General features: G+C 53.0%; 10 protein-coding genes across 10 annotated transcripts; 2 read left to right on the top strand and 8 right to left on the bottom strand.

The window, feature by feature from the left end:
• Positions 1-2,841: 2,841 nt before the first annotated feature.
• On the bottom strand, positions 2,842-3,783 carry BKA78DRAFT_358599 (uncharacterized protein; the record flags this gene model as incomplete). The annotated part of the gene is made up of 1 exon (XM_066892356.1): positions 2,842-3,783. One exon carries the CDS (start codon positions 3,781-3,783, stop codon positions 2,842-2,844), a length of 942 nt encoding a protein of 313 aa, XP_066748978.1.
• An 895-nt stretch (positions 3,784-4,678) lies between these two features.
• Positions 4,679-6,309, bottom strand: BKA78DRAFT_6157 (uncharacterized protein). The gene has a single exon (XM_066893474.1). The coding sequence runs from the start codon at positions 6,216-6,218 to the stop codon at positions 4,857-4,859; it is 1,362 nt and encodes a 453-aa protein (XP_066748979.1). The 5' UTR covers positions 6,219-6,309; the 3' UTR covers positions 4,679-4,856.
• Positions 6,310-6,504: 195 nt separating this feature from the next.
• BKA78DRAFT_301640 (uncharacterized protein) lies at positions 6,505-7,802 on the bottom strand. The gene is made up of 2 exons (XM_066887375.1): positions 7,515-7,802; positions 6,505-7,460 (listed from the first exon to the last, which is right to left on the bottom strand). The coding sequence occupies exons 1-2, from the start codon at positions 7,683-7,685 to the stop codon at positions 6,678-6,680; spliced, it is 954 nt and encodes a 317-aa protein (XP_066748980.1). The 5' UTR covers positions 7,686-7,802; the 3' UTR covers positions 6,505-6,677.
• A 164-nt stretch (positions 7,803-7,966) lies between these two features.
• Positions 7,967-9,793, top strand: BKA78DRAFT_348420 (PIG-X; the record flags this gene model as incomplete). Its single annotated transcript, XM_066890632.1, has 5 exons — positions 7,967-8,119; positions 8,175-8,314; positions 8,363-8,426; positions 8,479-8,872; positions 8,925-9,793. The coding sequence occupies 5 exons, from the start codon at positions 7,967-7,969 to the stop codon at positions 9,791-9,793; spliced, it is 1,620 nt and encodes a 539-aa protein (XP_066748981.1).
• A 628-nt stretch (positions 9,794-10,421) lies between these two features.
• Positions 10,422-12,245, bottom strand: BKA78DRAFT_348421 (uncharacterized protein; the record flags this gene model as incomplete). Its single annotated transcript, XM_066890633.1, has 3 exons — positions 10,422-10,545; positions 10,599-11,324; positions 11,386-12,245. 3 exons carry the CDS (start codon positions 12,243-12,245, stop codon positions 10,422-10,424), a joined length of 1,710 nt encoding a protein of 569 aa, XP_066748982.1.
• A 400-nt stretch (positions 12,246-12,645) lies between these two features.
• BKA78DRAFT_329104 (uncharacterized protein) lies at positions 12,646-14,159 on the top strand (the record flags this gene model as incomplete). Its single annotated transcript, XM_066889641.1, has 2 exons — positions 12,646-12,826; positions 13,093-14,159. 2 exons carry the CDS (start codon positions 12,646-12,648, stop codon positions 14,157-14,159), a joined length of 1,248 nt encoding a protein of 415 aa, XP_066748983.1.
• A 317-nt stretch (positions 14,160-14,476) lies between these two features.
• On the bottom strand, positions 14,477-15,451 carry BKA78DRAFT_243741 (phytanoyl-CoA dioxygenase; the record flags this gene model as incomplete). The annotated part of the gene is made up of 1 exon (XM_066883972.1): positions 14,477-15,451. The coding sequence occupies one exon, from the start codon at positions 15,449-15,451 to the stop codon at positions 14,477-14,479; it is 975 nt and encodes a 324-aa protein (XP_066748984.1).
• A 182-nt stretch (positions 15,452-15,633) lies between these two features.
• Positions 15,634-17,123, bottom strand: BKA78DRAFT_6190 (uncharacterized protein). Its single transcript, XM_066893484.1, has 4 exons — positions 16,948-17,123; positions 16,782-16,890; positions 16,337-16,718; positions 15,634-16,280 (listed from the first exon to the last, which is right to left on the bottom strand). The coding sequence occupies exons 1-4, from the start codon at positions 17,003-17,005 to the stop codon at positions 15,816-15,818; spliced, it is 1,014 nt and encodes a 337-aa protein (XP_066748985.1). The 5' UTR covers positions 17,006-17,123; the 3' UTR covers positions 15,634-15,815.
• Positions 17,124-18,526: 1,403 nt separating this feature from the next.
• BKA78DRAFT_358604 (uncharacterized protein) lies at positions 18,527-19,884 on the bottom strand. Its single transcript, XM_066892357.1, has one exon. The coding sequence runs from the start codon at positions 19,552-19,554 to the stop codon at positions 18,724-18,726; it is 831 nt and encodes a 276-aa protein (XP_066748986.1). The 5' UTR covers positions 19,555-19,884; the 3' UTR covers positions 18,527-18,723.
• Positions 19,885-20,470: 586 nt separating this feature from the next.
• BKA78DRAFT_348425 (PINIT domain-containing protein) lies at positions 20,471-22,503 on the bottom strand (the record flags this gene model as incomplete). Its single annotated transcript, XM_066890634.1, has 7 exons — positions 20,471-21,107; positions 21,157-21,382; positions 21,435-21,540; positions 21,622-21,944; positions 22,002-22,073; positions 22,123-22,344; positions 22,413-22,503. The coding sequence occupies 7 exons, from the start codon at positions 22,501-22,503 to the stop codon at positions 20,471-20,473; spliced, it is 1,677 nt and encodes a 558-aa protein (XP_066748987.1).
• Positions 22,504-22,786: the final 283 nt, after the last annotated feature.

Here is a 22,786-nt window from a genome sequence, read left to right on the forward strand (position 1 = left end):
CTTTTCCTTTTGTTTCCTTTGTTCCCAAGAAAAGAAGTCTGCCATCTCCCTTGTGTTAGGGGGGTGGAAGAGACCCGATAGAATGGCACACCAGGGTTGTAGTTGGTCGATCGGTCAGCGAGTGAGTCCGTTGTATCCTCCACTGATTCTTTTTTTCCTTTCTCTCAATATCAAAGGCTTGCTTGCTTGCTTGTCTGCTGCTTCTTGCGTCTCTCTCGGTTTGCCATGTCTGTGTGGAGCGCCATCATCTTACTCTACTACTCGGGTTGTGCTTTCCTTTGTTGAAGGTCTTTGTGTTTCGGTTGTAGAAGATATTGGAGTGCGACATGTCTCGGGTGCTATCGTAGAAATTGGGATGTATTTGGTATGGAACCTGCTTGCTTCATGTAGCTGGTAGCTCGCAGTCGGAGATAATTAGGGGGGTTGAAAAGATGAAAAATGAGATCTCATTTAGACAAGTTTATGCGTCTTGGTGAACACGGATGTGTAAAACAGATTGCCAACACCTAGCAACCCACACACTCCTTCTCTACTCCACAAATGTCTATCGCCGTCACTCACCCTCCTCAGATGCTCGCATGGTTCGGCTACTAGCCGGCCGCACAAACCACCCCGCGTCCCCTGACCCCCTTGCCCCCTGTCTCCACTCTACTACTCCACCGAACGAACAAAAAAAAATCCAAAACGTACAACAGCCGGGATTCGCTGCTGGTCACCCACGCAACTACTAATCGGCCGCAACGTGGCTTGTCTATGGAAGAGCGGACGGGGTTCCGAATTCTCCACGTGCTATGGTCGTACGTGACAGACGAGACCAGGAAATCGGTTTATAATGTGAGGTTAGGGGGGAAGGGGGAGACAGGGGGCAGAAGGGGTCGTTGGGAAGGCGTTATGGTGGGAATAGGGGTGTGATGGGATGTTGCGTCTGAGCGAGGAGCGAAGTTGGTGGGCATCGTCATCGTGGCGTGGCGTGGGAGCGAAGGAAGTCGAGCAACGAAGACGAGCCAGCAATTCGACGGCACCAGCCACACACCCGCAGTATCGGCTTGCAAGAGCTGGAGAGGCCCAAAAGTCGGCTTGATTTTGTCGTCTTGCGCAGGGCGTCGCCGTTGCTGTCCCCGAAACCTGAGGAGCCTTGCAGCCGTCGTTCGAGCGAAGAGCAGCGATTTTATACTCGCTCGCCTCCTTCCACGAGCGCCTGGGCGTCACTGAGTCACCAGAGCTTTGTCACGGGGCGCGGATCAGGCAACAGGCTTTCGTGAGCCACGAGGGCAGACCACTGACCATATGGTTGAGGCTGAGCGCAGGTGTCATGCGGAGGTTGCGAGCCCGACGTTCAGCTTGAGAGGCATAAAAGACGCACGACGGAGCCTGCAAGGATTTCAATCTGCAGAGGCGTGGATCTCCCAATCCAAAGCGAAAACGCCTTCACTGTGGTGGTGCTCTGGGGACTATCAGAAGAGAAGTTACTGTTTCTCGTTGCTGTGGCGAGGCTTGAGTTTGCTCACTTATAGGCGGTGCTTTTGCGGTGAAATACAGCACTATTTAATGACAGTGACTGAGGACTTGAGGCGAAGGTGAAGGGTCTAATTGAGTTGGGGTGTAGAGACTTCAAGCAAATGCCAGTGAGCGAACAAGGATAGAGGGTGGAACCGAGAGTCAACCATGTCTCTCTATCATGCACCACGGGTGTCGCTGCATAGTCTGATTGAGAAAGTAAGCGCAGGCTCAACAAAGATGTTGTTCTTCTGAATTTGGTTGCAGCACAGAGAAGCAGAAGGGGGAAAAGAAAGCCGGTTACAGAGTTGCAGCACGACTACCGGCTCAAGAAAGACAAGACAAGATGTTTCCATGCAGTCAACTTGAGTGTCGTGATACAGAACGGAAAATGAACAAGTCTTGCCGCTTGCTTTGCGGCGTGGATGGGGCTCGATGCGTTATACAAGTCAAATCGGAAAAGGAATAGGTTGACAATGTGGCGTAACTTTCTTGAGGAGTCGCGAGATCTTTATTCAAAGCGCAAGTGTTGAAAATGAAAAGGAGGAAAACAGACGACCTCTTAGGAAAAATGGTCTAAATTGGACAACACTTTGGCTTTTTGGTAGGAAACCTTGTGATGTTCCTATAAGTATCTAGAGATAAGCCCTAAAGATGATTACAAGGATCATCAAAGGCACAAGGGAAACAATATAGATCTTGCAACACCTCCTCGTGCTAGTAAATGTAGGTCTTGGATAGCTCCTAAGCTTCTAAGCTTGGTAGTAAGTCTAAGTGATGCAAAAGATATTCATGGATAGCAGTTGAGTTCTAGGAACCTTCAGGAGTGTTGGTCAGGAGCCAATGTGTGCCTTCTGTCCTTTACAACCACGACCGCAAGGAGTCCTTGTCTTCTAGATGAGGCCTCTTGTTGATGAGATCAGCCAAATAGATAGAGGATAGGTTTAGCAGCATCTTGGGAATTTGAAGGAGAATGTCCTCCCAAAATGTCTTTCTATCAGGAATTTGGAAATCCCTATATTCATCACCCCCCCTGAAATAATAACCGTAGAGCTCTTGGATATTTTAGTCCCAGAAGGTCCAGCTATATTCCTTAAATAGGGATATAATAATGAAGTTTAGAGTCAAGTCTCTGAGGGTAGATGAGGCGTTCTTCAGAAACATAAGCAAAGTAGTTGCTGAAGTGGTTAGATGTGAGAGTTCTAACCTTGTAAGGTTGGGGGAGAATGAGAAACCTTGGTAAGCCTGCAGCGCATTGGAAAGACAGACATCCTCTGGACTTCTGTCGAACACCTTGGATCCTTTGGCTTGGAAGTTGAGGGTCAAAGATTCCAGAGGATTTTCTCAACTGGAGTAGAACTTTGAGGGACTGTCCTGCACGTTTTCGTCCTTGAACTCTGATTCCCGCGGCCAAGTGGTGTCTATCAGAGTCAGACTCCTGGCTATCCGGAATGGAAGCCATTTGTTGGAACTTCTGGGCTCTGAGCTGAAATTATTCAACTTGGAGTCACCGGAACTGCAGTCACTGGACGCGGAGTTGCTAGCCTGACATAGCCGCGAAAGCGCAGTCCAACTGTTTTTGCGGCCTCCCTGCCACTCGATTGTCTCCAGGGTTCGGCAACGGTCAGAGCCGTACGGCGGCTTGCTCAGGGCCAGGAGGGTGAAAGTCAACATGTCGTCAGATGCTTCACTCTCAAGGTCGATGTTGGAATAATCGTGGGTAACACCATAAGGGTTGGACCAAGAGACAGACCGAATATTCGGGAGTTTCTTAATGCTGTCGAGAAAGAAGATCCAGTTGCCATCCATGTTCTTGCGAATTTGTTCCAGATGTTCTGGGTTGAGATCTTCACTATACTCCTCTTCAAGTTCAGTTATGAAAGTAGGTCCCTGTATGTCCTCTATGATCTTCACACCTGGCAGGAAGGATATCATCACCAGGTGCTTGACATGGCGTGCAAATCTGCTGTCCGCGATGTCGTAGAATTCTGTGGCGCCCCAGCCTCCGATGAGATCCATGTGAACTTCCTTGAATAGATAGCGGCAGGCTGCTTTCTCGAAGGCTCGTGAGGCCAAGCGGGCAGACATGAGCGTACTTTTCCGCCTTTGCCCCAGATCGCAGAAACTTAGGATCTGGTCAATGATCTCATTGGGGAAGTGTGGGATAGGCCGAATCTTTGACGGCAGTTCCGAAGGCGCTTTTGGTGGATCCCCAGATGAGTCTGGCGAATTGTGCGATACTTTTTTCAGCGCGTGATTTGATGAGTCTTTGGCCATCTTCTCCATGGTGCTTTGCGGTTGGGTATTAATGAGATTGAATTGCTTCGAACCAGGTCTGACGAAGACAGGGAGTCGGTTTTCTGTTGAAATGGAAGAGACGCCTCGGCGTGTTGATGCTTCAAACCAAATTGAGTTGGTCAACAAGCACATGCGTTGAGTGACCACTCTTAGCCCAATCGGGCTAGCATGGTCTGATCTTGGGATTTGAACTTGGGATGCCTTTGACTCGAGTAAACCTGTACTCGCAGTTTTCCTGAGTCAGAACGCATGCCTAGTACCGCTTGATTGATGCGATTGATGTTTATATAGCGAGTGAAGAAACTACCTAATACTGTCGAGTGCGCAGCGCACGTGTTGATTGGAGAGCAGGACAACATTCCTAAAATACGCTTCAAATTATACACCTCAATGATTCTTCTTGAAGAAGCAGAGCCGGAGCATCATGGGAGTTGGACGGTCATCGAAGCTTGGTGTCGCCCAAGCCAGATTCGAGATTGCCCAGCTTTGGAAGGACAGCCAGCAGATCCATTGGTCCAAGGTCAGAAGAAAGACTTGGTGGGCGCTCCAATTGCAAAAGGCGGGAAAATTTATTGAATTCAGGGTGCCACGCCGTGAACGATGTGCGGAATCTTTTCTGAGCTTTCGACGCATGCAACAATTTGGACTTGAAGCATAGATAAGGATTTTTGAATAACGATTACAACAAGGTTGCAGCCAAAGCATGAGGGATGAAAATGTCGCGGATGGTCAAAAAAGAGTTGAAACTTTGTGCGAATGATTGAAAAGACCCGAAAGAGAGGACAGGATCATCCAGATAACCATGACGGGGCTTTGGCAGGAAATCTGACGAGGTCCCCACAAGCATCCACAGCTGTTCCCTGGAGGTAATTACGTTTGTCGTCAAAAGTAGTTTTTTGGCCCCGGCTCGTATACCTTTGCCTGGTAGGAATGATCTTCTGAGCCTCCAGGCTCGGCATTGTGTCTGAGCGACGCAAAAGGAATTCGTGAAGAACTGTTTGATCCCGAAGACCTCTGCGGCAGTCGGATAGAAGCCAGCGTGGCCCTTCTACCCACTTTAGCTACCCAGTAAGAGTCTTGTGGAGATGCGATTGTCCAGTTGTCGCCCGGAAATGCGGCTTTGTATCAAGAAGATCGGCAAGGCAGACAGAGGAGAGGTTTGGCAGGAGTGTGGGGATTTCCGAAAGAATGGTTTCCCAACAATGCCTTTCGCTGGTTGGGAAATCGTCGGGTTCGAAGGATCTCGCATCTTTGTACTTGTAGTAGAAATTATGAATGTCATTGTACCAGGTGATCCAGCTGCATTCATCAAACGGAGAGATGATGACTACTAAGTTGAGTGTCAAGTCTTGCAGGGTGGACGACGTGTTTTCTAGAACTCTGAGTAGAGTATCGGCCGTCGTAGTAAGGCGTGAAAGCTCCAGTCTAGTTAATCGGGGAGAGTATGAGAATCCTTCGTAAGCCTGTAAAGCGTCGGAGTGAAAAAAGTCCTTTGGTTTGCCTTGAAGTGTTTCGCAGTCCACAGGAATAAAATCAAGAGTTAAGGACTCTAACAGGTTCCCGCCTCCTTCACAAATGGCTGAAAGACTGCCTTCATCCTCTTCGTCCTGGAATTCCAGGTCTCGTGGCCATATCGTGTTCACTAGTTTGAGGTGTTTTATCATTCCAAATGCAGGCCATTCCTCAGGCTCGGGCTCTTCAGGGTTGCTTTCTTCAGAGTCGCTGTCCGCAGTATTACAGAGCTCCCCTAGCCAGAAGTAGGGAGCGAGCCAACTGGTTTTACGACTCCACTGCCACTCGAATCTTTCCAGTGTTCTGATATCCTCAGATCCGTGTAGCGGCTCGCTCAGGGCAATGAGTGCCAATGCCAGGGCACCGTCATCACAATCATGTCTGTAGCGACCGCATCGATAGACGGAATTGACGTTTGGAAGTTTTTTGACACTGTGTAGCAACATTTCCCAGAACAACGAGAAATCATCGCGGTCTTTTAACGAGGCAAGATGCCTCCAAGGATTCCATCGGCGATTCCAACCTAGGTCATCCTGAACATTGCGTATCCATCTCCATTGCCTAGTATAGATGACAATGGTTTTGACATGATGGGCAAGCTTCTCGCTCCGTGCGATGTTGTGAAGTGCCAACACTCCATATGTTGCGAAAGGATCCACGTAGACCTTCTCAAATAGGTAACGGCCAGCTAGCTCGCGGAAGGCATGTGATACCAAACGCGCGGATTTGAGAGTTGTTCTTTGCGGTCCCGATGGGTCACAAAAACTCAGAATGTTGTCAATGATTTCGTTAGGAAGGTATGGAATCGACGGTGGTCTTGACGGCGTGTTCGACGGGGCTATTGATCGATCCGCCGTTGGAGCTGTTGTCGATTCCTCTGGAGGTTTCTTCGATTTTGGTGATACCTCCATGAGAACGCGCGTGTTGTCGAAACCCGTGGAGCGGACGATCTGCTGAGCTTGGATTCGTTTTCGAGAAGGGCAAAGGGCTCGAGAAGGGTCGACCTGGCATAACAAAGGAGGAAGATCGGAAGTTCGGAAGACGCGTTGACGCGTCGCGCTTCGAACCGTCCATGACTCAGGGAAAATGTAGCGAGGAGTCTACCCGAATCAGCCACGGATGCTCTAAGTGCTGCAGCAGACTGGAGATGAGTTCTGAAATGGAAAACATCTGCAGCACACAGCAATAGCAGCACATATACGGAAAAAATCCAGGTACGCACCGGTGGTCGGAATTCCAAGTCTTCATGATTTTATTTTTTTGTGGTCAACCGGGCCAGCGCTCAGGCTTTGTAAAAAGACTGTAACAGCAGAATCACAAATGGGCAATATTCCTGGATTGAGGAATCGATTCATTTCATGAATACCACATTACCTCCGCCTCGTAGAACCAAAGCCCGTGCTTGAATACCTTTCAGCACTTGGCGACGGCGACGAGGACGAAGGCGGCGATCTGTATGTCCCAGATGGCCCTACACCTGCATCATTCCACCTCGACCCCCCATAGGCGCGGTTGTTCTGGTTTCCTCGGCTGCCAGCGTAGTACCCTGCAGCCGCACCGCCCAATGCGCCAGACCAAAAGCCAGGCCGCCAGCCTTCGCCATTTGTGCCGTATTTTCTGTTGTAACGGGGCGAGTAGGGTGGCGGAGGGTCATCGTAAGGTGGAGGACCACCTCCCCAACCTCCACCGCCACCTCCTCCACCTCCATCGAAACGCGGTCCGGTCCATGTCCGTGGTTCTCTTGGGTTGCCACGGCCCACGATGCAAGCCCTGAATATCATGTAGAACACGACACCCAGGAAGAGGAGCCAAAATAAGCCGGCGACCACGGTGCTTGTCGTGTCTTGACCGAGCGGATTGTCATCTTCGAAGCCGCCCCACCATGGGCCCTTTCTCTTGCCATACTTTTCCAGGCCCGCATCTGTCAAAGCGAGTCGATATTCCACACCACAGCTTCCTTTCAAAATGTACGGGTCGTTGGGGCTATCGTAGCCTTCGCAGGTGACATCGGTAGAGCCGAGCTTGAATTCCGGTGGGAGGTCGGCCCTGCAGGTCCATTGAATGTCTTCGTCATCGTAGCCGGCGCCGGAATTCTTGCAGCGCATGACGTCTACCTCGTAGAGGCCTTTTCCGTCGCCACCGACACATTTGAGCTTTGTTTGGCGGGTTAGCTTCAGTGATACTGGCGATTGGAGGAGAGAACAAACCTGTGGTACAGGCGGTCCGCGCCGACTGGTTGTCTTGAGGCCATTTCGTAAAGTCAAGGATTCGATTTTCGAGAGGAGGACTTTGCGATCCTGTTGTCGGGCAGCTTCAGCGGTGTTGCTGGACACCAGTAATGCCAGTACTGCCGGATAGAGTAGATTGCCGAAATGCATGTTGGATTATCTCGTCCTCTTGCGGTGAGGAGAGAGGATGGTGTGGCGCTACATGGAGGAAGGGTGGCGGCAGAGGACAAGTAGCTTATAGAAATAGCCTTGTTGGGAGCTTTGATGCGGGAGGCGAACACCGGGTAGGGACGAACGCAGCCATCGTCATGCTTCGGCCAGGGTCCATTCGAGTCTATGGCGCTAGTCTCTATTTGGCAGAGTACCCGCGTGACGGACCACCTTTGTTGTGACCACCATTCACGACGAGTCTACCTCATCCAACAATCAACATGAAAGAAAGAGTAACCTTTCTCCTACATGTAGGCGAAGAAGGCTTTGATCCCGCCAAGCTCAACGTGGGAAAAGACGGCTTGACCGTTCCACCAATCAAAGCCGCAAAAGAGCATCGCATCACTTTTGGTCTCTCCGAGTTGACCCAAGAGGTATCATTCCCATCTCCAAAAGCAGACTTGGAAGCAAATACTGATTTATGCACAGATATGGTCTGTTTTGAAGCAATGTCATGAGCTTCACATTCGTTGGGCAACTTCCGAAGCCTACACCTCCACGCCGCCTTTTGTTTCTCGCACCTCACCGGGTCTCCATGTCTACTTTACCCCTCGGAGAGAGCATAAGGTGTAGGTACAATACGATATATTGATATTATCCTTACTAAATCTGTCTAGCGACGGACTGTGTCCGCTACTCCAAAAGACCTTTGGAGATGACCTGAAATGCAAATCCCCTTCGGTATGTTTGATACCTAGCCGTTTATCCATCAGATTTCTCATGTCCAACTCAGGAGACTTTCATCACTCCACCGATCCTTGCAGAGCGCTTTTCCATGTCTGCATCATCTCAATACCACAGTCTTCTTCCTTCGCTTGAGAATCTCGTGACCTACATTCAGCAAAAAATGTGCACGTCGTCATCAGACTCGAGCTGTGAAACCAAGGCTGCATCCCTTTTGTCAGCAGACTATGTTGACATGGACTTTGACACAATCTCGCACGCCCTCGTCATCAACGCCTTTTGGTCCAAAGGTCCGGAAGTGGGAGGCTACTGGAATGAAGAAATCAAGAAAGGGCAAGCTGGATCGCTCGAAGTGGGCATCCTCAACAACGAGGTGCCAGTCGAGAGCGAAGAGCTTTCTCTTTCTGGTTTCTTGACAGTTGTCGGAGAAGATTCAAAACCGAGTAAGGCCCTTTCCTCCGTCTTCAGATCAGGACAATACTAAGTCTACGACAGAGGCAACTCTCTTCTCCTTCCCCAGCCGACACCACCCCCTCCCCTCGATCCACCATCCAGTCCACCCCAGCTACGACGTCTCCTTTTCGCAGCCCACAGGCCTCCATCCGACGCTGCACCTGTCCTTCCCGCGGGCCTCAACGCAGCTGACCGCGCCGCTGGAGACATGCGCGCTGCACACCTACCTAACGCTACCGTCCGGCTTCTTCCTCGACAAGTACCAATTCTCTGACCAGCTGTTCCTCAAATCGCACAGCCTAGCCGGAATGCACGCGCTCGCGGGAGCCACCGACCTCGAAGCGCCCGACTGGGTCGTGCCGGCCTGGGGCAGCATCGCGCTGTTCGAGCTGCGCGATCCTGCCTCGGCCATCAAAAACTCAGGGGATGGTAATGATGTTTTTGACGTCACGATCCCGCTGCATCTCCGCTACCAGCCGCCCAACAGCAACGCGTCCGGCCTCGCGGATGCGCACCTCCCCTGGCCCGTCGTCTTCTGGGCCTGCCCCGCGGACGAGGGCACCAAGTTCCCAACGAACCCCTTTGATAGAACGAACCTGGGCTACGAAGGTCTGTTTGGGCCGCGCGTCATGTTCTACCATGTTCCTCCGGCCGCGTCTACTTCTGGAATCGCAGCGGCGCCGAAGAGCCAACAGCTCGTCGAGACGGTCAAGGTTCCCGTGCTGGACTTGGACAAGGCGGCGCATGTTGAGTGGGGCACGGTTTTGGCGGCCCTCGTGGCTTCCGCGTGGCTGTTGTGGAAGTTGTTTGGTGTGGTGAAGACGAGTGGATTTGGGCGTGTGCCTGCTGATGCTCCTGCTGCTACGACGGGAGAGGAGGCGGCTTCAACGGGAGAGAAGAAGGAGCAGTAATGGCGATATAGATTGATCTTTCGGAGACCATGTAGGCCCTGCCGACCGCCAAGTCGATAGCCCCCTTATTGAGATCATATGGTAGCAAAATATCAATCGTCAACGTAAAAGTGTCTACAGTGATTGTGTCACGCAATTCAGACTCGACGCTTGATGTGCCATACCGTCCTTCCTCAAACGAGAGATCATCTCGAACTTTGGACACAAAGTTGTTGAATGCGATATCAACGGTCTATATTAAGCCTTTCTCAGGCAACGCTTCAGCTGTGCACCAACTTCTGCCAGGACAAGACGCGGCTCTTGACAGACCAAAGATTTAGCTAGGTGCTTGCCTTGACCGAGACAGTCACGTCCGCCAGTTCCAAGCACCACCCGCAAAAGGCGAGAATAAAATCAAAAACAAACCAGTCCCATCCGCCCTTCCCTTGTGCCCATAAGTTTCCATTCCACGAGATACCGGTCATCCCAGACCAATCATGATGGGTATTTAGTTCTGTTCATCATATCATGTGGCCTTTTGCATCGGCAGGCCAATTCTAAAAGAAAAAAAGAGAACGCCGTGCCCTTCTATCCCGCCGCCCAAATGAGTCGATATGGAATTGAATTGGTGCTTTTTGGAAAAGAGCGCTCAGCGCATTTCGCAAGCAGGGAAGCAGCGCGGTCCAGCATATCCATGGACCGAAATGTGTTCGATGTCGATGTTGCCGTGTTTGACAGGGCTCCATAGCTTTAGCAAGACAAACTTGCCGGAACTGTTGACGAAATTAGCGAACGTGGCTCGTCAGGACAAGGTGGGGCCACTTACACAGGTGGATCAAATCTGATGGTGATCTTGCTTGTGGGTCCCTGCATGAAGAACCTTGCATGTGGCGCTAGAACATCGCCAACGCCCTCTTCAGCCTCTACTTTGCTGGGCGAGCTTCGTCTTTGCGTCCTCAAAGAACGAGATGTCGTCGTCCGACTCCGGTGATCCCAGAGAATGTTCATTTGCCGCGCATCTTCCTCATACTCATCTTCTTCACTGCTTGCACGCCAACGGTTATCTCTACGCAAGCGATCCGCCATGATGGATGCGCTGGGTGCCTCCTCATCAGAATCGCTGCTCGAGTCTTGATCTGCCTCCTGAGTGACATGGAGCCCTTGGAGCTGGTCCGGAGGGTTTGGCGCGGCAGGCGATACGATGGCATTGGACTCGTTGATTTCGCAATTATCGCTCCAGTTCTCCCGGTTACGAACGCTTTCGATGCGGCGTCTGATGCGCAAAAGGCGCGCAAATCTGGCTTCATGACTTCCCCGCACTTGTTCAAGGTGGTCGTAGAAATTTTGACGACGGTTGAGAGTTCCCGCGAGGACTTCAGGATCGTGGAGGCTCTCATAGAGGGAAATGCGCTCGGGACGGCGAGAGGAAGATGAGGAAGTACTGGATGACCTAGATGAAGGCGAGGGGCTGTCATAGTCGATCTGGTATGATGCAGTGCCTTTCATAAGAGTTTGTGAATCCATGGCGACAAAAACCATGCCTTCCTGCACCCTAATATCCGCGGAGTGGTCAGCAAATGCAACACCAGACGAAAACCAAAAATTAAACATACGGGGATGTGAAGCCATAATCGGGGGCCTTGATAACAAGCTTGTCCAAGGAGAAGTTTGTCTCTCCTTGGTGCCTCAGCAACAGGTTGCAGTTTGACCTCTTTGTGCAGTAAACGCTAGCATCGTTCTTGAGCACATTTTCAACCTTGTGCAAGTCCCCGGTGCTGTCATTGAATTCCCCACCATCACAGCTCACAATCTCCATCCTCAGTCTGCCCGGCACAACCTGTCCAAAGTGACCGTATCTGATGCTTGGGAGCGAACTCGAATCATCACGATCAAGTTTTCTTCTTTTGAATCTTCGCTGCCCGGTGCCGTCATCCGCATCTTCAAGTTCCACGCGAAACATTTGAGATGAGGAGTTGCCGATGAGTTGGGAGAGACCCTGGCTTATTTCTGTGAGACGCTCGCCAGCTTGCTCAAGATCAGCAAGTCCCGAGTTCCGTGTGGTTTGTTCCCGCTGCTGGCGTACTCGACGTAGGGCGCTGAATCGCTGACTCGGCTCGGCATGGGGTCGGTTGCGGATAGCTGAAATGCGGAGGGGATCTTGCGGAGGGGCAACGAGCTGGCTTCTATTGCCATCGTCCATATGGCTTAATGGTCGACTCGAGCCACGAGTCGCGCGACGATTTCGGCGAGGCATGGAAGGAGTGGAAGCGGCTGGTCTTTGGTGACTCCGGGAAGCAGAGGTTATGTCATCCAAGTCTTGAGCCAACTGCCGCTCGCTTTCTTGCTGGAGGTCACGCTGGGCAGCGTCGTGATCACGCTGGTGAGCCTGGAGTAGGCGATGATAAGTAGAGAGGTGCCCTTGTCCATCCGGCGATGAGGAGGCAGGAGGAAAGTCGAAGTTGCCCGAGGACATGTTGGACAAAGAGACGCGGGGAGGCGTCATAGAGCCACTTGGCGGGCGTGAGCGACCGGACGAGATGAGCGTGCGCCAAACCGAGCAGCAGAGGGCGAGGCTGGGACCCCGGGTGGTGGGATGGTAGGATGGAAGACGGGGAGCGAAGGGATTTTGACGTTGCGGTGACGGTCCCTTAGGTGGACAGTCGCGGTCAAGTGAGGGCGGAAGATGGTGGGTGGAGCTATGAGGTATGTAGGTTGGACCCTCTGCGCAGCAGATTCGGCTCTCGGTCCGCGGACGCCGCCTGCCGCTCACTTCATCATCAACCATTCACCTTCTGCCTCTACATCTATTTCTTTGGTGATACTCTTTACTTCCTCTTCTCCTTCTCCACGACCTCCTCCCTCACTCTCGCCTCATGGATCCCGCTCAGCAGGAAGCTGCGCCTGCCACTGCGCCTGTGACGGCGCCTGTTCCAAACGGAGAGCACGCCAACCAGCCACTTGCTGAGCCACCCGCTGGCGAGCTCACAGTCACTATGGAGCTCCCGATCGCTCCTTCAGTTGACCCGGCTGCCCAAGCCCAGGGCATCAGTGCAGGTATGAATCAGTTTGTTTTACCGCTCTTTTATTTGACCGTTTCGAAACATCTACTCTTTCATTCGTACTTTTCCTTGCACGCGGAAAAAGATCAACCATATTGAGAGTCATACGGAGAACCTCTTCAAAAGTTTGGCATTGCTTCAACATAGTCAGATTTGGTCTATTCGCATATTGCAGGCGTGAAGAGAATCAATTTCTTGCAAATACGGCCATCTCAAACACAACCACCAAGTAAACAAGGACGTGGACTAACAAACCTCTAGACGAGATTGCTCTCTATGACCGACAAATTCGCCTCTGGGGTGTTCAAGCCCAAGAGAGGCTCCGTTCAGCAAATGTACTCTTGATTTCCATGAAGGCACTTGCAAACGAGGTTGCCAAGAACCTCGTCCTGGCTGGTATCAAGTCCCTGACAGTCGTTGATCACGAAGTCGTAACCGAGGACGACCTTGGTGCGCAATTCTTCATCTCGGAAGAGGACATTGGCAAGAATCGCGCCGAAGCTGCTGTTCCCGAGATGCAAAAGCTCAACCCTCGTGTCAACATTCACGTCGACAAGTCCGACATTGCCATGAAGGGCCCAGAATTCTACCAAGCATATGACATGGTCATCGCCACAGACCTCGACTTCATGACGCTGTCAACTATCAATGCATCAACTCGGCTGTCGCAAAAGCCGTTCTACGCGGCTGGTACCCACGGTTTCTATGGATACATCTTCGCCGATCTCATACAACATGACTACATCATCGAGCGAGAGAAGTCCAACGTTGCAACCACCATCAAGGCGGAGTCTGCGACGCGGTCAGTCCTGGCCTTCTCCGACAAGGGAGTCGAGAACGGCCGGCACAAGGAGCTTGTAGAGAAGCGCGAAATCTACTCGCCGTTGCTGCTCGCCAATTCATCGCCGCTGCCACCAGAATATATCAACAGGAGGCGTCTCATGAAGCAAGTCACGCCGCTCCTGACGTGCATGCGAGCACTGTGGGAGTTCCAGAAGACGTCGGCCATGAACCCAGACGGCAACGGACACGGACGCAATCCCTCACACGCGAGCGCCGACCTGCAACTTTTCACGACACTGGCGACTGAGAAGCACAAGGAGCTCCAGCTTCCTATCGAGACGCTGACGTCCGAGTTCTTGCGCAAGTTCCTCCAGAACTTGGGCAGTGAGCTTGCTCCCGTCACGGCCTTCCTCGGCGGCCAGCTCGCCCAGGATGTCATCAACGTCATTGGCAAGCGAGAACAGCCCATTCAGAACCTCGTCTTGTTTGACGGTGATGAGAACAGGGCTCCGATCTACGCCATGCATCCTATTTTCACTTCTTGATGAGACACAGCACTTGCATCTGCGGCGAAATTTGCGTGGCGTTTGATGGTTCGGCCGGGCGTGATGGTATGAAATATTGACACTGGCTGAAATCGAGGGGTTCTACTTGACGAAAGAGATTGGATCGGCCCCTGAGAAATGGATAGCTCATTGAAGGATTGAAAAGGATCAATCGGGGTAGGTAGAACTCCATGAGCACTCCATGAGCATTTACCGGCTGAGGAACTGCCGCAAAAAGCCAGTCATGTTCAAAAATATACCCATTCAGACTGATACTCAGAAAAACTGATGATACACATTCGTTTCCCCATTTCACATCACTCGTCCTTGGAGTAAAATCCTACATCACCCGCTTCTGTACCCATTCGTACCAGCTTCTCCCTCATGGCTTCTGCCCTCGCCCTCACATCGGGCTCCAATCCGCCAAAATCGCAGCGGTCGACCCACGCGCCTACGCCGTGCTGCAGCACGTTCCTCGCCCGCTGCTGCGTCCGTCCGACAACACCAACACTCCCATGCAGCGTCGCGCGCTCGACACCATTGCTATACACGCCCCGATGCAGTATGTTGTTGTCGTAAAACACGACATCCCCGGGACCCAGGTGCACAAACTGCATGCCTGGCAGCTCGGCAGCATACGGATCCGCAGCGCGCTCCTCCTCCGTCCGCGGCCGGCGATGGCTCCCCGGCACCACGACGAGGCTCTCATCCTCATACAATGCCAGATTCCACTGCGCGTGCGCCGGCGTCCCGCGCTTCTCCCCTCGTTCGTCCAACCCCAGTGCTTTTGCCTCGCCCGCCGCGTCTAGCATTGCCGGCACGTCGTCGCGGTGCCAGCGCAGCTCGAAGTCGTGCGCCATCACGCCGACGAGCAGGTTCCACAACTCCATGACGAGGTCGTCGTCGGTGATGGCGGTAGCTTCGTCGTCTCCGCTCAGCAGCGCGCGCGCGACGCCCATTACGCCGGAGTCGAAGTAGGCGGCGGCGTAGGCGTCATGGCCCGGGAGATCGGGATGCAGCAGGTGCTGGACGCCCCAGATGCCGTCGGCGGGGGGATTCGACGGCCACGGTGGGAATTGCTTGGGGACGGTGCGGATGTGCGGCCAGCCGCCGGAGCGCGCCTGCTCGATGGTGGAGGCGGTTGCGGAGCGCAGAGAGGCGAGCTTGGAGGGGGAGAGGAGAGAGCGGATTATCACGAAGCCGTCGGTGGAGAGGGCGGCGCGGAGAGAAGAGGGCGAGGGGAGCGTGGCAGAGGGTTCTGCTGCCGTTGCGGTAGTTGTTTCGGTCGACATGGTGGAGGCGTGTTCAGTCTGGAAGGAGGGCTCTCCGGAGGACAGATGTAGTCCCAGTTGTCGTATGAACGGGAAGGTGTATAGGAGATGGCATGCTGCGGACGTTGGAGAAGCTGAGCCTCTGGTGGAGTGGTGTCGTGTTGAATATCTGAGGTGGGCCGTGGTCAACGGGATGCGGGGTGGAGATCGGCAAGGCGTGCCTCGTTGCCGTCCAAGTGGCTGATATTACGTCAATGCCTCAGGCCCATTTGAATACCATCATTACCATTCGTCCATCACCAGCACAAGTCTTGAAAATACCGGTCCTTTTTGGACATCATTTAACTTTCCCTATTTTCCCTTGCTTGAAATATCGTACATCTCCTCAACCCTTCTCTTTCTTGGGTTTCCTCCTCTGACCTTTTTCCAGAGAATCTAATGTCTCTAAGCTTCTCCTGACGCCCCAGCCATATATTCTGCTCGACCCCACCAGACTGATCAGCTGGAATAAGTCCCTTTTCAGCTCCAGCATGAAGAGTCTCCACCGAGGCCGGCCGCGAAAGAACCACGCAACCCCCAGCACCAGAAGGAATCCACTGGCAATCTTCAAGGCCATTATGGCCGACATGACGGAGAATTGGAACAGGATTTTCGGAAACGCGAGGAGGAAGAGGATCGAGGGAACAATGGTGGCGAAGACAGCGGCACGGTAGCGGAACGTGTCCGAAGGTGAGACGGTGAGCGGCGGCATTGAAACAATCAGTTCGTTTTCGGCGTAAACGGGCTGGTCCTGCATGGTCACAGCGATCAATGGTCGAACGCCGTGAGGTGGTAACCGCAAGCCTTGATTCTGCCAGGTGTCAGCACTCCCTCTGCTTCTCTCAATGCTCCCAGGTCGAGACGTACGTAATACCACCGCTCCGAATTCACCCAGGTTTCCGAATCTGGCCAGACGGACATGGTACCACTTTGGGACCAGGTCACGCGTAATGTCAAGACAGCCATTCTTCGCCGGAACATCCACGATAGAAGGGTCGAGTCGGCAATGTCTATCCATGGTGGTATCCACCACTCGTCTCCACCGGTAGGCGTGTATAGGAAGAAGGGATCTGAGACGCGCTCCTCGGGGTTGATGTTGGTAATTGCTATTCGCTGGAGGTCGTTGACGACGAGGTACTGTCGGGTGTCGTCGAGAGAAAAGGACAGGGCAAATCGGCGCATGGCGGTGTTGCGCGCAAAGAGGACGGGTTGGTAGTCGGTAGCTTTGTCAGGGTAGAAACGGTCGACTCTTTTTGCGGTAAAGCAGTTTAGTTGGTGTTTTGGGTTTCAAAGGTAGGGCGACAAAACATACTCATATATTCGCGTGACTCTTTCGCCTTCGTTTACCATTCGAGACGGGTAGTTGATGCCATTATCATGCCGCGAAGACGATGGGACCATAACGCAGAGCACGATGCAAGCTGGACGGTTCCGAGTCAATGATCTTGCTGGACAACAAGATAGGAAGAAGAGCTTACCAAACCATACGGACAGACAACCGATGGCCAGCCGGACGATGGTTCGAAGGCGCAACATAGCTGGCAAGCGGCGGCCGCCAACTCGCGAAAAGGCAAGAGGTCACGGCATCTGAAGAGTGGCTTTGAACGACTTGCAAACGAACCGGGCAGCGGACGTGGGCCAGGTGAGTTTCCCAGGTTTCTCGGCGCGGCCGTCTTGGACATGGATGGCTGCTTCTATCAGGCAGGAAAATTTCAGGCGCACGCCAGTTAACTGGGACTTCGCGGCACAGAGTATGCAGGCTGTTGGCTGGCACTACTGGCAGAGACGAAGAAAAAGAAACCATGGCCAAAACAACAACCACATGTCCCACGCTCTTGTCTCTTGTTTGCTTCCTGGGAGCGTCGATATTTGCTCACCTCGTGTCTCCTCGGTCACAGCTCTCCCAACTTCAACTTCAACCCCGCCTCCTCTGAACGTACACGTTAGCCACGACAGCAGCATGGGCAATCAATTGCCAATGGCTCGCGCGAGAGCCGCATGCCCTGCACGTCGTAAGTCATCTGTAAATAGGCGCCGTTGAGCCACAGGGAGCGTGGGACCCGGCAGGTTTGTGCAGCTAGCTGGGTGCGTGAATCAGGCGGCGTGAGAGTTTGATTATTGAGGGCCGCCGCCGTCTTGCTCGCTCCAAATTTCCCCGCCTCCGCTCCACCGACCCCATTCCACGTCTTCTCGTGGGATTTGCACTGCTCTTGTCCATCCCGGTCCCTCTCAGCTCGTCCGCATTCGACATCTCCTGGTCCAATCCAATCACCCCCTCTCGTTCCGGAAGAATCTGAACCCTTGTCTCTGCTCTATTCCCGTCGCCGGCAGTGGCTGGACACAGCGGATGAAAATGAGGCGCCGCTTGTTCTGTTTTTCCGCTGCCGCCTGTCGTCCTCTTTGTTCCTGATGGTGCAGCATGGGTGGGGGTGCAGAAGGTTATGGAGCTTATACCGCGAGCTTAGATTTGGTTGCGACACCAACCACCAGTTATCATTGACAACGCTCATCGTCACCATCTCCACGAATCGATAGCATGTCTACCGACACTATCAATCCTGTGTACGAGAAGCTGAAGAATACGTACTCGTCGACATCGCACTACCCACGATCTGCGAGCACCCTCCCTGTCCCGCAAACCCCCATCCCGATTTCATCCCATCCAATCCCACACCATCCCATCCCGACTCAGGAAGATAAAGCCGATCATTCGACCTTCCGGCGCGCCCGCTCCTCTAGCAAATAGGACCAGAGGCCAATTTCTCCCTCGATAACTAGCAGCCGAAATTGCGCCTAACGGCCATCTGCATTTACCGGTTGGGTCCGTGTCGGCGTGCTCGGGTAGGGCTAGCCCTACCTATATGGTGTTCTAATGCACCACCATAGTAGTGCATCGGCTTTGGCGCATGATTTCGACATGCGAGGGCATTTCTATCAGTGGGTAGGTCGCGATGCGCTTTACAAACTATGACGCATCGTACTGCTCTGCAGCTCTGGAGACCTGGTGTCACGCAAAGAAAAGAAGGAAAAATATCGTTACGCATCCGGACTTGTCTGCCACGCCTCTTGATTTCGTTACTACCTCCTTCCAACAAAGTTGGAAAATGTCTACCATCTAAGCCAGACGCAAACAGAGTCCCTTGGATTCAACAGTTTCAAAATCTCAGTCTCTCACCGAAAAAAGAGTAGCCATCACTGATGTACCACAGCCAATGTGTCCACCATCTTCCCCTTGACACTCCTCGCAAACTACTTCAGATGATCGTACTCGATCCGCGCAAAGCTGAGCTGGTCAACCTCAGCCGGTAGATACTACAGACGCACAGGACATCAGCCACCACCCACAGCTCAGATGTCCCAACACCACCCAAGCCAATCCCAGCAGAAAAAAGTCGACTCACCGATCCCGCCATCGCCAAACCCAGGCTCAGCGCAAACAAGCCCACGGCGAACCGATCCTTCGACGGCTCGGGGCCGTAGTGATCCACGGCGCAAGCGAGCGACGCGACGAAAGCGACGCTCCAAGTCACAACGGGAGGCCACCCGAAGGCCAGCGTTGGGAACCAGCCCAGCACGTCGCTTTCCAGAATCTTGCCTAGCCAAATGTCGATGACGAGGGTTGGCCAGAGGCGCGGTAAGTCGGAGAGGCTGGGCAGGTCGCGGAGCGGATTGGATAGGTGTGCTCGTAGTTCGGTGAGGCTCGCGCTCAACCTGAAGTGCGCGCGCAAGGCTGCTATGTCTGCGCGTAGCATGGCGCGGAGGGCTTGCTCGTCTCGTTGCCGGATTGCGCGGTATATGAAGAAGTATTTCTGGGGACGGCAATTGGGGTTATAGTTGTTGTAATTGCCGTCATCTTCGTCATCTTTGTCGTCAGAGGCTGGCGGAGTGTCTACTGCGTCTTCGTCGTCAGAAATTGGGGAAGTGTCTACTCCGTCGTCTTCGTCGTCAGACGCTGGGGGAGTGTATATTCCGTCGAAGTCTGAAGTGTCGGAATAGTCTTCGTAGGCGTTCATTTTGACAGGTGAACTTTGAGATGAGGTGGTGGATTGGATAAACAAGAGCGCATTCGCAAGGGAACGGGTCATTTGAACTATTTGAACTCTGGTACCGCAAAGTGTGGATCGTTGAGGATGGATCTACCAAGGAGACATGGAGAGGGCCATCAGAACCACAATATCGAAATATTGAGGATTTAAGTCGCTCAGAAACAATTGTACGGCCGTGCAAAGTACAGTCCGTCATAAAAGGTCGATGAGAAAGAGAGCCATGTAGAGCAGAGAGGATACAAGTGACGCGCTGCGAAAACACACAGAATGGCCTGTCTATTCATCATGATGAAGCGATGATGCGCAAATAACATGCCCCCATGCCCCGCCAGTAAGAAGACAAGGCAGACGTCTGCTAAAGTAAGACAACCAAGCAAACACGGAGAAAAAGTGCCGGAGCAAAGAACACTCCATCTTCTTTCAGAGGAGACTGAGTATTTCGCTCCCCCTTTTGCGTGCTCTTCAAACCGGCAAAATCACCAGCCAGAAAAAGTGCAAAAGGCAGCAATTACAGCCAACCCAAAAGCTCTGTGAGCTCCTTGCTATTTCGGAAGACTTGAGCAAGCAAAAAGAAAAGAAAAGAAACAATTGGCAAATGGAATCTCGCTTTTACTCTGCCCACCAGAAAGCAAACAAACGCCGTAGAGGTATTGATCTTCACGATTCCACCGGTAGCCGTTTCCCGCCGCCCCTGCACCTTGCCTATCTATCAGCATGGACTAATTGACCATTCCTCGAGACCAACCCGATTCGCCTGTCCACCCGAATAGGAAAAAATGAAGAGAAGAAGTGTCGCACCGCGCTCCACTTTCGTGACATAGCAAGCACGGGCAAGGTCAAGTTTGCCTCTGATCATCGAGGCATATTTTCGAAGACGCCTGCAAGGTAAGCCACTCGCTGAAGCATACTGACTGTAATTCGTGCATCAACTGCCGCCAGATTCCCGCTCCCATGGTCACCTTTGGTAGTCACGATGACCGTTCAGCCAAGAGTTGCTGCCGTAGCCGCTGCTCTCTGGGTACGGCCCGTTCAAAGAGTGCCTGGCTCTAGGCATGCCAACCTGGTCGCCTACATTGTAACCATGGTGACGGTTAGCGGCATGCCCAGGGTGACTATGGGAGGAAGAGACGGAGTTGGGGGATTGCGATGGGTGGTAGTGCCCGTTCGGGACAACGGGTTGCTGCCTGTACCTGTCAGACATGCTACTTGGCGTGCTGTATGTTGGCTGATATCGCTTCGCCGGGCGGCGCGGTTCTTCATCGCTGTCGCTCAAGGTCAAATCTACGACTTCTTGATGCTTTCGTTTGCCGTTGCTGCCCGTCGGTGCAACCACTGAGGCTGACGACGGCTCACGTGAAGAAACTGGTGGCGTGTTAACGCTACGCAGCGGAGTGTTGCTCGTTTCTTTCTTCACGCCCATCTGCCGAGGTGAGATCTCGACAAGGTCGTCATCATCGTCGTTGACGGGCGCTTTGACGCCGTTTGCTTTGGACTCATTCTTGTCGCCGGTACCAGGAGTCCACGTTCCGTCGGGATATATTCTGGCATGATCCAGCTCCTCCGGTGTCTTGTCCAAGATGTCTTGCATGTATCTATGACCAGTCAGTGTGTTGGATCGACGTTGAATGGTGGGATCTTTACTTGTCCACAACGAGCGCCTCAAATGACAGAGTCTTGCTGCAGCAAGGACACGTCCAGGTCGGAGCTTGCTCTTGGAGCTGCAGGAAATAGGTTGCATCGAAACATTCACTGTGCGAGCAGACAGTTGAGCGGCAGGGGAGCTGGATGCGCACACCTGCGACGGGATCTCTCAACGAGACCACCTGCGAATTGACAACTATGTCGTCGTCCTTTGCTTTGGCAAGCACTTTGAAGCAAGAGTCAGTTGTGCAGGGGCTGAAGCGTTGGATAGCACTCACTCTCAGAAACCACTCGCTCCTTGCTGAGCACGCTGCCTCTACTGATTCTATCTGTGAGGTTTGCAACGGAGTGCTTGCGAACGAGGTTTGCCACGATGATGAATTTCTGCGAAATGGTTAGCATCTGAGAAACTTTCGGGTGCCCCAGTAAGAGCGGAAAGAGACCACGCTGGGGGAAAACTTTTACCCGTGCCTTTTGCGTCAACGCGTAGGTGATTTGTATGTGATTTGTGTAGTTGGGGATCGCCCGAACAAAATCTGTAATGTCAGCCGGTCGCGTTGATCCCGGCTTGTTTTTGAGGCCCTTGAAGTTCGCCTTGACTTCTTGTCCGTTCACCTTGACCTCGATATTAACGGGGAAACTGATGTCGGACGACGTGAAGGGAGCCAGGACCGGTTCAGTAGCTGAGAAGAGCATTATTCGCAGGTCCTTCTCCGTCTTCAAACGTGCAGCGATGTCGGCAGCGAGTTGAAACTGGCTCTGAGTGCTTCCACGGTTGGAGGGATAGACTGCAATTGGTTAGTATCGTTTTGAGCAGGCTCGATCATTGAAACGGCAAGGCTTACTTTGGACGTCCATAGCAGGGGCTATGGTATCCAAGACATCGTAGAATGGACTCTTTTTGAAGGAGACGCGGGCTGCTTCATGTCAGCTATCTTTGTCCGCACACAACCACAGTGTACTCACATGGAAATGTTGGCTGGCGGGGCCTCGAATTGAGGTTTGTGGTAGATGGTGTATGATGTTGCTGGGAGAGGCCGCGGGTGGGAGACTCGGGATAGACGGGGGCGGATATGCGGCCAGGCGTAGAGGCTGTAGGCGAAGGTAGAGGTTGACCTGGGTTGCGGGCACGGTCAAGGACGCGCCTCGCGCCAGCCATGTCGTTTTGGCGCAGCAAGTCTGAGAAATCTGACGGCGGGGCGCAGGTGTCAGTATGAGCTGGGCAGGGACTGACGGTTCCAAGGTTCAATACTCACGCTTGTAAATGTTGGACTGCAGCTGGGACTTGACTCCGCTGACTTTGAGTTTTTCGGCTCGACAAATTTCCTTCAGGTCAGTGTTGATCATGGAGCCCAGGAGCGCCTGGAGTTGGGACAGGGTCGGCGGGTTTGCGGACGAGGCCATATCTGTCGCGGTTGCGCTCGCGACAGGCGGAGCAGCAGGATGGGGCGTGGGGTTTAGGAAGAAGCGAGCGGCGTCGAGCGACGAGGGTGAGGGAGGAAAGGAGGCGGGTGGAGTTGAGACATGGAAGGAGCGCGGCGGAGGGAGAGAAGGGGAAGGTTGTTGTCGGGCGGGAAGAGTTGAGTGGTGAGCGAGGAAGGCGTTGGTGGTGAAGTCGGGGTTACCGGTT

Source organism: Phyllosticta capitalensis (genome assembly GCF_038381095.1).
Source record: "Phyllosticta capitalensis strain CBS 128856 chromosome Unknown BKA78scaffold_1, whole genome shotgun sequence".
NCBI lineage: Eukaryota > Fungi > Ascomycota > Dothideomycetes > Botryosphaeriales > Phyllostictaceae > Phyllosticta > Phyllosticta capitalensis.

Coding starts and splice junctions, on each gene's coding strand:
- BKA78DRAFT_358604 (XM_066892357.1), bottom strand. CDS start 19,554: ATGACCCGTTCCCTTGCGAATGCGCTCTTGTTTATCCAATCCACCACC.
- BKA78DRAFT_6157 (XM_066893474.1), bottom strand. CDS start 6,218: ATGGAGGTATCACCAAAATCGAAGAAACCTCCAGAGGAATCGACAACA.
- BKA78DRAFT_301640 (XM_066887375.1), bottom strand. CDS start 7,685: ATGCATTTCGGCAATCTACTCTATCCGGCAGTACTGGCATTACTGGTG. Junction 7,461..7,514: donor GCGGACCGCCTGTACCACAG/GTTTGTTCTCTC, acceptor CGCCAAACAAAG/CTCAAATGTGTCGGTGGCGA.
- BKA78DRAFT_6190 (XM_066893484.1), bottom strand. CDS start 17,005: ATGTTGCGCCTTCGAACCATCGTCCGGCTGGCCATCGGTTGTCTGTCC. Junction 16,891..16,947: donor TTGTCTGTCCGTATGGTTTG/GTAAGCTCTTCT, acceptor GGAACCGTCCAG/CTTGCATCGTGCTCTGCGTT. Junction 16,719..16,781: donor AGAGTCACGCGAATATATGA/GTATGTTTTGTC, acceptor TACCGCAAAAAG/AGTCGACCGTTTCTACCCTG.